The following is a 12,976-nucleotide window of genomic DNA, read 5'->3' on the forward strand; positions in this document are numbered from 1 at the left end:
CACTTTGGTGGGGTTGGTCAACCTGTAGCTGGAGAGCAACATGCAGCTTTTTACCTGCATAATATAAAATAAAGTGCTTTACAAAACACACGACAATATCAGATAATCTAACATAGTAAAATGATTTTTAAATATCACTTATAATATCTGAGGAACATGTTCTGACTATTGATTTAAGATATATTCCATCTACTAATATCAAGTTTTTCTTAATTTCATTTTAAACCCAATCCATTTTTATGATATATTTTCAAAGATACTTACCCCCCAGAGAACCAATCAAATACTTTATAATTAAACAAAAAAGTTCATAAATTGATTTATAAAGTTTCAGGTTGACCACCAAGAAGCTACTCTCAAGTCATCTGATATTAGTTTAACACCTAAGCATGCAGTATGATGGTTATCTAGCAAGCACTGCAAAAGGCAAATACTGTAAACCCATACATCCTTCAGAGAAGTCCTGTGTTATGTGTAAATGAGTGTAGTGACAAGAGCAACTGGTGGAGTTACTATCTGTTGGTCATACAGTAAGTCTTCTCATCCTGTGATCCAATGTTAAACTCGTTCTGGTGTTACTTAACCTGAGCAGACAAACTAAATAGTGTAATGAAATGACAACAAACCACATTGTGAAAAAAACATTTATTCGTTGTATTGTACAATAAAAAACAATAAAATATAAATGCTAAAACACTTTAATAACAAGCAGTTAAATTGTTGTACTTTTTAGTACTTGAATGAATCCCTGGAGGGAATAAAAAGGCGATGTGAATGGAGTCCAGTAGGCCCTAGTAGAAATAAAGAAAAAAAGTAATAAATGTTTGTTCCACTCTCATTTAGTGGAGGTAGAAATCTTTATTCGTCCATGTCTTTGCCAGGGTACCTAGTTGTCTGACTTCATCAAGACGCCAAAGTAAGCAGTCACAGTCTTCAGCTTGTTGTTGAGGAAGTTCTGCTCCACCTCCACCTTCCCTCCTGGACCAGCCAGAGAGGCTATCTGTGGAGAGATGCACAGGGAGATAATATATTATCACACAGGGGTTCCTCCAGTCTCTCTAAGCTGCTGGTCAGTAATGTTAAACCAGACCAGAACAGTAAAAAGAAGACACAGATTGTTCCAGATCCATTCAGTTATTCTTTCCAGTAATATTCCAACACTGAATAACCTGCTTTGGTAACCAAGCACCTGCTGTGTTAGAAGTTGTTTTTGCTCAGATTATTATTATTTCCATTTAACTGAAACTGGTTCTGTGGTCCAAATTGTTGAACTGTAAAATATGCAAGAGCAGTTCCAGAGGAAGTAATCCTTTCATACAGCTGCTTCTAGTAGACCACAAACATGTCTGCGCATTACATTTAAAATAAAAACTTTTGAAACCTGATCAACTGCATTTTTCTTTTACGACTACGTTCTTTGTTTAGATGTAATTTTTACAGTACAAATAACAATATATCTCATCAGTAGATGAACCCACACTTGGTGCACCAATACTTGGTTGGCTCTGGATGCACCATTAAAATTGTGATGATAGCTGATCAATAAATGTTGCGGCAAAGGTTTTTGTTAGTAGGTAATAAATTTGGTATGCCACCCCCCATTATATCCTCCAATACATAACCAGTACAATGTACTGTATGTACCAGAACATTCTCCAAATGAAACAAACTGAAAAAAGCCTAAAAAGTATGTGCTTCAGATTAACCATACCACATCTGGTGGGAATATTGCATTAGGTGGTGCTATATTCTTGACACAGCTCACAAATTAATTATATAAAATTCAGCAAATTTATAACTAATGGCCTGTTCACGTACACACACACACACACACAAAGAAAATAAACATACAGACCTGATCCATGTCAGCATTGCGAGGCAGAAAGTACACTATGTTGTCTGATATCAGCGTGGCCAGCTGGAAAATCTCAAATGTATCTACTGTCAAGGATTAAAACCAATATTCAACATGAACAATATGAGTCTACTTTTTAAAAACGTTTTCATTTTAAGATGCATTTAGTACTGAATGGAGAGTAGTTCAGATGTTTATATTTTATGTGTTTAAAGCTGACATTTTGTCTTGAGGGCAGTGTTACAGAGAGCTATTTTCACCCTATGAAATGTAATGACAATCTACCCATTAGACTCTGTGTGTACAAGTGGACATTTTGTCCAGATGACGTTGCTAGATGAAAAGCTCAGGGGTCGCCTAAATTATTAAGATTCATCCTCTGGAGACCATGAATATCCACAGCAAATGTTGCATCCAGCCAGTAGCTATCTGGAGGACAATGTTGAGGACTGTAGACGCAGTGGTCAGCCAAAGAAACATACCTATTATTACCACTTACTTACTGATAAAGTTATAGCAAAGATGCATCCAAGCAAGAATCGTCAACCGAATACAGTAACACCAGGCTGGTTAACAGCAGGGTTTCACTGCCCTCTCTGGCTCAAAGTTTCCAGTCTGTTTCCAACCACACCCATCAGTGTAGCTGGTTGGCTGTGGTCAGAAGTGTTCACTTGTACATCACTGCAGAAAAATGAAAAACAAATAAAACCCTGTACTTTTAGCTTTTACCCTCGACAATGCATTATAGGCAAGTCCCCAATCCACCCCCAAGGATATCCATCAGGCTCCATCATGGTCTTGATGTCAAACACCTCCGCAGTCAGGTAGTCTGGCCCTCCCCACGGCGGTGACAGGAAGACCACATCGCCACGAAGACGGGGCGCCAGCTGAAGGAAGTCCCCTTGAAGGAAGTCGATTCGGTCGGCGACACCATAAACCGTTGCATTGTGCCGCGCCAAGTCCAACCTCACTGGGTCGATATCAATGGCCAGGACTGAGAGTGTTACACAGAAAAAGACACAGCAGGAGAAACCTTGCTGAGATTTATGTACTGGGACTGTAACATTTCTAATCTTGCAGTAGGACGCACTGGACAGTCAATCACAGGGTAAAAACAGAAACATTAAAACCCAACCACGGGCAGCCTTTAATGGGAAGTTTGGACAAATGTAAGAAACATATAAATACAACCCAAAATCAATTCTGTCATATGTGAGAAACTCTGACACATCTGGTTTACCATTCTGTACTGTAGTTCTTTTCTCAACTATAATATAAGTTAACTATATCTATATCTATATCTTAAATTCCAACCCTATCAGAGATGAATGGAAGAGCAAGACCACATACACACACACACGCACACACAGCTTACCTCTCTTTCCAGTGAGGGCGAACTGGATGGCGTTTCCTCCCACACCACAGAAGGCGTCTATGACCAGCTCAGAGTCGGGGAAGCTGTGCTCCACCCTGAGGGCGATGTGCTCAGCGATCCTCTCCGGCGTCACAGAGAACCAGCCCTCTGAAACAAACGTTAGCAAGAGAGAATCTCAGAAAGTCAGTGCGTAAAAACATTGTGAAGTAGACCGAGTGAAATCTGATTTTACTAGAACTGTTTGAAGCCTTGTTAGAGCATCCAGTAATTCCCCCAAATCCCACATGTCTGCTCACTGTTCATCAGTATGGATACTAAGAACAGCAGCGTGCTCCCCGGACCAAATGAGCAACATGGTTTCAGTGATTAACAGCTGCAGTCTGTTAATCACTGTAATCTGTGGCTCTCCAGTTTAAATTGGATACAATCAGCATCTGATCCTTCCCTTTAAATGAGTAAAGTCTATACTTTTAGAAGTATTCAACTGAAGCACACTTTTGGGCTACAAAACACTGTAACTGTAAAAGTGATTTAAGCTGTAAATGCACAGCTATAACATGTAACATAGCACTTACAAAACCAAAGCCGGTTTAATAGAATGGTACATAAATTGCGAGTCCTTAGTGAAAAACCAAACCGTGTGCTGTCAATGATTTTTCCTGAAGCATCCTTAGACATTTTCAGTACTCTGCTGTTATAAGAAGGAGTAAACAAGCACAAAAATCACACCTCTCAATTTGAACGGAGTGAGAATCTGATCTCTGTGGAGTGAAGCTCTGCATCCAAGTGCGTTTTCACATCATCTGCTCTTTGAGGCACAACATAACAGCGAGATGTACACAAAGCCTGTGCTCGGACCGAAACCACATTCTTTCACTCTGCAGTCTGCGTTTTTAAAATCGCACGCAATGTTTGCCTCTAGAATCACACTGCGCCCACACTGTAAGGCATTAGATCTGTGTCAAATATCCAGCTGAGTGGGGAAACTTATGTACCGAGTGCATTTGTTCACGCCACACAAACCGCTTCATTTCCAGCAACTTATACACTCTCTGGTCAAACCAACTCGAATAGACTTGAACTTTACTGTCCTAAAAAAAATTAAAGCTAAATATTATGAAAGGATTGTCTCTTCCCATTTGCCTTTTTATTGAGAAAATTATCAATTAACAGACTGCAGTAATAGATATTGGCAGCACAACCAATCGTAAAACAATATGACACCCCCAGTGGACATTAAAAGGGTTATTGGGCGCAGTAATTATTCCTTCTTCCTACAGTGAATTTAGCATTCTAGAGTTCACCCGAAGCAAATGTAAGTTAATCAAAGCTTTTCATCTGCGCCGCAGCAGAGTGATAGTATCACAAAGAGGGAAGTTGGGTACTTAAAAGATTGTACCATGTCTCTTTGCAGCCAGTGTAGTCAGGAATAGTTTCATAATTACAGTGAGCAATAACAATTTTGATGTTCCCATGTGCATGTGCGTACTGTACGTAAGAGAGACACGCTATCCTTCAAGCTTTTTCTCTGGCTCAGTCGCTGATTTGCTGCATGGTGCATTTTTTTTTAAAAATATTCAAAAAAGCACTGCACACTAAATTAGAGTAAATGGAATATTTCACATCTGCTTGCTGTTATTCCTTCTGTCCCTCTAAGACTCATTTATCTGCTTCAACTACATGAGTGACTTTCACACCAGCTGTTCTGCCTGAATTCACTCATACTTGGAAGACATCTAATTCCCTCTGTGGCTCAGCCCCACCACCACTAGAGACCTGACTTTAAACACAGCCTGTTTATTTATGGAGACATTTATGGAGCCAGGGCAGTGACTTTAGAGTTTGGCATTGAAAATACAAACCCTGATAATGACTTTTTCTAATGCCAATGTTTCCTTTTTTGGATCAGGATGCATTTTCAACGCCAAAATCTAAAGTCACAGTCCTGGCTCCATTGGCTTTTTTTATTAAATGTGTTCCATTTGGTGCGGATAGCAATGAAATCAATTCTTTGTTAGTTTCTAGGCGTGCATGCAGGGCGCAGACTAACCTCGGTCCAGCCTGATCCCTTCATCGAAGCGAGAGAAGAGTCTGTAGCGTTGAGCCCAGTATTTAGCCAGCTCCGGTTCAGCTGCCATCTCAGCTGGGACCTGCTGCTTCCTGCCTCGCTTGCTCTTCTTGTTCTTCTTTGACTTCTTCCCGTCTTTCATACTCAACTCTACACACACACACACACACACACACACACACATATTCTTCAGTGATTGCACCAGTTTTTCATGCAAACACTTATGCCATCAGAATCATTTCTCAGATGCTATGATTACCTCTGTTGCCTTCAGGTGCGTCAGAGAGGAGAAAGTGAGGAATTTCTAGACATTGTAACGGTCTACCAGGCTGCTCCTCGTCCTCCCTATCCCTATCCACAGACCCTGGAGCAGAGCTGAAGGGCTGACTGCACGTCCTCCTCTCTGCATCGAAACTGGACAGAGCATTTGAATTCTCTTCTTCCACGGCCTCTTTACTTCCTTCCTCAGCACTCTTCATCTCCTCCCTCCTCCTCCTCTCCTCTTCTCCAGTCACTTCTCCCAGAAATGGAGGCTTGTCCTCAGACTCCTGTGTGCTTCCTTCTCCCACCTCACCCTGCTCACACGGTGTCATCTGAGTCTCTTTCCGGTTCTTCTCAAGAAACTTTTGGACCTGCAAAACAAATTTCATTTAATTAGTCTTCTATGTCACATTCATACTAATAAATGTGCACTCTGCTATTTTCCATTTCTTCATCATCGTCATTGACCCACAAGCCAGAGGGAACCTGGAGTGAGTTCAAATGCTTTAATGTGATAGCACAGTGCAGTTTGCAAAATTGTTTTTGTGTTAAAAAGGCCACGCCAAAATTTGAGAGAAAATAATTTGATTTCACATTATTATCAGAATATTGTTCTAAAATGTGTATGAACATAATTTACATCAGACATCACAAATAAGCGGCTGCAGTGCGATCGATTTAATGGCTCCCTTTAACATTCAGAGCTCAGTCTGTACAGGAACGCTGGGGAACAAAAGAGTTCAGTGGGAAACTTCTCTTTGATGGCAAAAGCGGATATTCTTTAAATACAATATGAGATGGGTCTGATGTGATATTACCAACTCGACTCAAGCATTTGACCCACAGTCATTGCATCACTGCAGTCAACAGTTATGGATTATCAACATTCAGGTAATTATCCTTCATTCAAAAGACATTTAAATGATGTTTTTTTTTACAAAAGCAAATCAGAAAAATGTCTCAGCAATTATTAAATTACAATAGAAAATGACGAGTAGCGGTACAATTTTACGTTATGTTATTAGTGGACAAGAAGCATTTATGGCTCTCTGTGTCTGACGTAATTTAGCTTTCTGTACAATAAAGTTAAACTCACCTTTCTTTTCCCAACTAAACCTTTCAGAGGCTGAGGATTTTTAACAGCAGCTAAACTAACTGGATCAAACTGAGCAGACTTTTTTCACCGGATTACTGAAGCAAGAACAATCTATAAAAAATGCCCAGTTAGAGACCAAGCAGCCGGATGCTGGTTCTGGAGGAACACTATTGTTGATTTAGTGACTAATTGTGACCGAGCCTGCGAGAAAGACTGAGAAAGACACAGAGAAATGTCTCACAAAGTCATATGCAAGTGACAGCCAAATGGTTAAGAGTACCAAAGTGCTGAACCGCGTTAGTACGTTTTAGTGTAGAGCTTGTGACTTTTCATCGTGTAGGTGAATCTGCCATTTTGAGATTGGCCAAAAACACAATGTTTGATCCATATCTAGGTCATCTAAATGTAGCCACATGTGAACGGAAGCACCTTTAACTTGTGTTTAATTAGTAATCAAGGGGATTTTCATGTTCCAGACGGTTACTGAAACTACAAAATTTGATGACAGGTGTGATTTATAGAGCTTTGAACTTATTGTAGTAGAATCACAGGTTCAAAGTCAAGAGAGATGGACGAGGTTTTCAGTATATAATTTCCGAGTGGATAGATGTGCAGGAACTTGCAGCTGTTCCGGTAGGAAATATCCAACATGGCAGCTCAGCAGCAATCACATCAGGACCTTGTTCCAACCGAAAACCCCCCTGCACTGTCCCCGGTGTTACAGGTGTCTCCGGCAGTGTAAACCCTTCACCGGTACCTTGTAGAGGGCGGTGCTGATCTGTGGCTGTGTGTCGTCTCCATCCGTCTCTGAGAACCTGGTGTGTTTGCCGATGCTGCGGACGGCTCTCTTAGACCGCCACTGCCTCTGACGCTTCTGACCAGCGCCGCCTTTAAAGCTTAAGACGCTGTTGAACCTGAGAAACAAACATAAAGACGACCCAGAGAGAGACATTCACTGTGTAACAACTGCTCCAGTATGTGTGCACACCACAACACTTCACATACATACATCATATATACAGCTGACAGTGTATTAGGTCCTCCAAGCTAAAACTAATGAAGTCCAATCCAACAGTCTGCAATAAATCCTCCCTTCATGAAGTTTGTCTGTTCAAAATGTTTTAGAGAGGTGTTAATTCAACAGTGTGATCTGTATGAACTGACCGGACTTACAGAGGCTCGGGGTTGTGTTTGAGTCCCAGTTTACTCCAAGCTTCCTCAGGTGTCAGATGTGTGCTCTCCTCCACATCCAGCTCATGACTGCAGACAAACAGAAAATACTGCTTCAGGATTTAAGTATGATTATTATTTTCACATTTACAGTATTTGTATTCTCTCTTTTTTTTAGCTGTTTAGGTCCGAGGGATAAACACGAGATTTTCTTATGGATGTTTTGTTGTATTTCTTGGTTGTACAACATTTCAAACACTTCCAAATTCAGTTCTACATCAGAAAAGAGTCAAGCTGAGGATCTCATGGTAATTTGGAATCAACTAGAAATACGAGGGTGCTTTAACTACTTAAGTTATAAGCAGCATATTTGATGTGACTTTAAAGCCAAGATGCTCTTCTTTTGCATGTGTGTGTGTTTTTTTTTTTATAGTAAATGGACTGCACTTGTGTCTTTTTAGTCTTTCAACCACTCAAAGTGCTTTACACTACAGGTCACATTCACCAATCACCTGCGTTTGACTTTAGCTTGTCCTCCTCTTGGGGGTTTGTCATCATCGTCATCATCTTCTCTATTTGACATCTTATTCCGTGAGCCATACTGTCTGTCGGTTCTGCCAGCAGCCTGCTGGGAATCTGAATCAAAAAATACACAAAGATATTTACCAGCACAACTCACAGCAACTGAATTAGCATTTTTCCAAAGCTATCACTACAACTCTAATATGTGATATTAAGTCTGAAACACATTTACTAAATTAATGTACTAAATACTAAAACATTATTAATATAATACCAATATTAGATTTTTAAGACTGATTTTGATATTTGAAGATTTTAAAATCTGATTTTCCGATATGTCTGTACTTTGAACAAATGTACAGCTGATTGCTGTGTTTTGTAGTGGATTTGTGGGTTGCATAGTTCCCTCTGGTGCCACTCATAACATAATTTTAGCAAACTTAGCATCCCCTGTTTAAAAAAAATATTTTTTAATGTATATATTTGAACATTTCCTGAAATTCTATTTTAAAAATCTTTTTCATGTAGTTTTCGTTACAGGTCACTTTGCCAAAAAAAACGAAAAATATATACTTGCATTTTTGGGTCAAACAAGACATTTGTAAACAGAAACAAGGACACTGTCAGCAGAGATTCCTCTCTTAACCTGTTCTCAGCAAAGATAATCTTTACATTTATTCATTTGGCAGACACAAACCACAGCAGATCAAGGAGAAGCCTTCGAGAATAAGTGCCGCATCACTCGGTTTAATGTTCCACATTAAGTGCAAAGCAAATGACACGAGAGAGACAGGGTGAAGGATGGAGAGATTAACAGAGAAAAATGGAATTAAGTGAGTAAGCACTCTCAGAAGTCAGAGAGGAAGGCTATAGACAATATAAAATGTTGCGTTAAAAGAAAGCAGTCTGCGTGATAATGTAGCAGTGTTGACAGAGATACACACTCAGCTACTACCTGTATGTTCAGCTGTGTTCTGCTGTGAGGAGGCAGCAGGTCTCTTGCGGTCATTCCCACCATCAGCAGGATCATCGGTGCCACAGCTCTCTCCCATTGACTGCTTTCCATCATCAGCCGTCCTCACACACCGTCTGTCGATCTCGGAGTCAGACGCAGAGCTCCCGTCTGCTTCTAACGTGCAGTTCTGTCCAAACATAGCCTTCAAAACCTCAAGGTCATCGTGTGGAGCCGTCACTACTTCAGCTTCAGTCTGTCCGTCTCTACATTCCTGTGGGAGTGTCTCTATGCCTCCGTCCATCACCCCATCAGCGTTCCCATTACAGAGGGACTGGTCAGTGGTCCAGCCCTGTGCTGCCCAGTATGAGTACTGCTCCCAATAGGAGTAGTAGGTCTCTGCGGCATGTTTGTCCCAGACAGCCTTTGTTTCTGGGTCATCCCAAACAGCAGTCACTGTTCCTGGATCTTCTGTAGACGGCAGCTCAGCCTCTGGATGTTTCTCCAGCCAGCTGCTCCACAGCAGAGCTTCACCCTGTTGAGCTTAAGCAGATACACGGGGAATAGATAAAAATGGAGAAGCAATATTTAATATTTGAGGTGTTAAAAGGTTTGTCCTTGCTTTTTTTCTTAATCCTGCGATGATGTGACCCATGATCCATTCAGGGGACAACTGAGCAAACTCCATCTTCTGATGAAGCAATGGATAAAGCTATTAAGCGTACCTAGAGTCAACCGCGGTTCCCAGCAGTCAGTTTGGTTAAATATGGTCAAGAATAAATGTTCAAACTTTAAGATCTTTTGTGGTTTACTAAACAGATTTAATTGTATTTGTTCAATAGAGATGATAATTAAGTTCTGATGTTAAACTGAAGTCACAAACAAAACTAAAGATATAATTACTCTAGATGGCATCACCATGGCCTCCAGCATCATTATCTTTGATCAGGACATGTCCTTTAACTCTCACATTAAACAAACTTCAAGCGCCGCCTTTTTTAACCTTATGTAACAGATGCATTTGTTACTTCTAGGCTGGATTCCTTATTATCAGGCTGCCTGAAAAAGTCCCTTAAGACTCTCCAGTTGATCCAGAATGCTGCAGCACGTGTCCTGACAGGAACCAGGAAAAAAGATCATATTTCTCCTGTATTAGCTTCTCTGTAAAATCCCTCTGCTCAGCTACAAAGCTCTTAATGGTCAGGCACCTTCTTATCCCACTCGCTCTCGACCCGATAACTTCTGTTTGGAACTGGAGCTCTACAAATAATGTCGAAATGAATTAAGTGACGTATTTAATATTAAAGGTGACACATTCAACCTTTTGAATGTTCCAGAAATATTACAGGTCTGATCTCATGTTGTTACTTTTACGTAAGTGACACCGTTTATTCAGACATGAAACCATGAGATCCGTAACATTTCATGTCAGTTCAAACATGATTTATATTACTACCCTTACATACAATGTCTCTTGATGTGGTCCAATTTGGGACAACATCAAATGTTATTGGGTTCACTGGGTCTCATTGTACAACTGCATGTGTACTACTTGATTGTAATCTTCATGTCTGCCTCCTTACCCCAGTAGGTTTCCCAGCCAGCATCTTGGATCCCTCCTATTCCTTCCTCCAGTGGGTCACATGCTTCCTTCTCATCAACTAGGTCAAAAATCACAAGGACATAAATAAAAACACGTTAAAGTCAGATGGCACTGATTTGTCCTGTCTGAGAAGCTCCTGCAGGAAGCTCCAAAGCAGGGGAGGCCCAGACTGGTGTTGATCCACATTTATTTCAGTGTTACTTTGAAATAAGGCCCAACCTGCTGCATGTCAACATGATCGCTGCATGAGCTCGTACCCAAATTACAAGGAACCTGGTTTTAATACCCTGCTCTTTTATTACCTTTGTTGTCAACCTGTAGATCTTTTTCGTCCTCCTCCTCTTGTTCAGCTGGTTCTGCCCAGTATGTGTCAGGCTTCCTGTTACCTCTCCTCCGCTGTGTCACATGACCAAAAAACAGGCTCATTCAGCATCAGCAGAAGTCGCACCGACCACTTCAGCTTTATTTTATAAAAAGGTAAAATAACTTACAGCTCTCCTCTGGCCAGAGGAGCTGACAAACGCCAAAGGCAAACCCATGCTGGCCATCAGCTGAGTCTCTTCATCCAACAGCTCCTCCTCATCCTCATCCTCCTCCTTCTCCTCTTCCTCATCCTCTTCCTCATCTGCTTCTGTGAGTTGAGGGCAAATGTATTTCTTATGGAATCATCTTTTCACATTGACTACCCCCCTTTCTGTAAGACAATGTGTGTGTTGTTGTTGTTGTTGTTAACTGAACTAAAGGCCCAGTGTATTCTGAAAGTTGCAATCCACCTGATGTTTGATCATTTTGAACTCATACAGTGCAATCAGATAGCTGAGCGTGCCACGGTATAACGCAACGTTACCTTGGACTGTAGTGTCTGCCAGGTCCAAGGGGAGCCATCTGTTATCAGAGCGGTACAGCTCCCGATCCCTGGACGAGAAGGACACAGACAAAACAGAAAGTGCTGATGAAGACCAAGAACTCACCTGCTTCATCTATCCAAGCTTCAGTCTGCAGCAATGCACACTGCTATGTCAACAATAAGTGCTAGTGGATGAAGAGAGGCTCACTGCACGAAGGCTCTGGAGCAGAGACAGTGGATTCTGTCCTCCTCCTTCCCGGATGCGTGTCTGCTGCTGAAGAAGATTTCCGCCACCACTGTCAGCCTGCTCCTCTCCAGCATCATGATGACTCTGAAGCACTTGTACTAGCATGCGCGGAGAACTTCACGCTCAGGCACAATTTCCTGCATTCAGGAAATCATTTCCGGCTATTCGTTTCGGAATAAAAGTGTTATTTTGATAAGAGTTCAGTTCAATGGGTTTATTTGTGCTTATTTCATTTAAACAAGGAAGCCAAAGCAGTGTTTCCATTTAAATGTAAGACCATTCAATTTAGCAGTTATAAATTACAAAACCACAAATAACAATTAAATAATTAGAATTAATAAATAATATATAATAAATAATAATAATTAGAACATAAACTACATACAGGAATTAGCAAGATGTAACCTGCCATGCAGCGATCGTTTAGTGCAACAGTTTGCTGAGTCCCCCAGGTTGTGACCACATACTGGTTTGCTGTATGTCCTTCTCCCAGAATTATTCCTAATTGATTGTTATCTTCAAGTTATTACATTACATTTAGCTGACGCTTTTAATCCAAAGAGTTCTTTGAAATCCAGTTCTTTGAAATCCAGTGTTAATAGATGGACTTTCTCAATATATTTTTTTTTACATTTCAGGAGAAAATACATCTCTGTCTCACCTGATGAACAGTGCTCACATACTCTGTATTTTTTAGGTAACTTTTTGTGTCTCCCTTTTTCATTTGCAATGTCACTGCCTCTGCTTGAAATCTCTGACTGTAGATAGATATTCAACAATTTCATAATCTCTATTTAGGACCGTATAACAATACAGTTTCTGTTGTTGTTTGAACAATAAACGTGTAACGTCTTCTATTGCTGAATGGCAATAAAGACCTAAAATAATGAAAGTCTCTCAAATTCAGCCAAACTGGGGGTTTTGTTTGTTTGTTTTTTACAGCTCGTCGTTCACTTGCTTTTATTTTGAAGGTTTCGTGT

The 12,976-nt window shown here is 40.6% G+C and overlaps 1 protein-coding gene across 1 annotated transcript; it reads right to left on the reverse strand.

Annotated features, from left to right (window-relative positions):
• Nucleotides 1-630: 630 nt before the first annotated feature.
• tgs1 (trimethylguanosine synthase 1) lies at nucleotides 631-12,135 on the reverse strand. The gene is made up of 16 exons (XM_046051678.1): nucleotides 11,958-12,135; nucleotides 11,750-11,817; nucleotides 11,394-11,533; nucleotides 11,205-11,298; nucleotides 10,883-10,960; nucleotides 9,303-9,842; nucleotides 8,338-8,461; nucleotides 7,829-7,915; nucleotides 7,413-7,569; nucleotides 5,558-5,930; nucleotides 5,281-5,448; nucleotides 3,231-3,377; nucleotides 2,633-2,849; nucleotides 1,856-1,934; nucleotides 887-1,000; nucleotides 631-791 (listed from the first exon to the last, which is right to left on the reverse strand). Exons 1-15 carry the CDS (start codon nucleotides 12,071-12,073, stop codon nucleotides 887-889), a joined length of 2,502 nt encoding a protein of 833 aa, XP_045907634.1. The 5' UTR covers nucleotides 12,074-12,135; the 3' UTR covers nucleotides 631-791.
• Between the last annotated feature and the right edge of the window lie 841 nt (nucleotides 12,136-12,976).

Source organism: Micropterus dolomieu, linkage group LG06 (assembly GCF_021292245.1).
Source record: "Micropterus dolomieu isolate WLL.071019.BEF.003 ecotype Adirondacks linkage group LG06, ASM2129224v1, whole genome shotgun sequence".
Lineage (NCBI taxonomy): Eukaryota > Metazoa > Chordata > Actinopteri > Centrarchiformes > Centrarchidae > Micropterus > Micropterus dolomieu.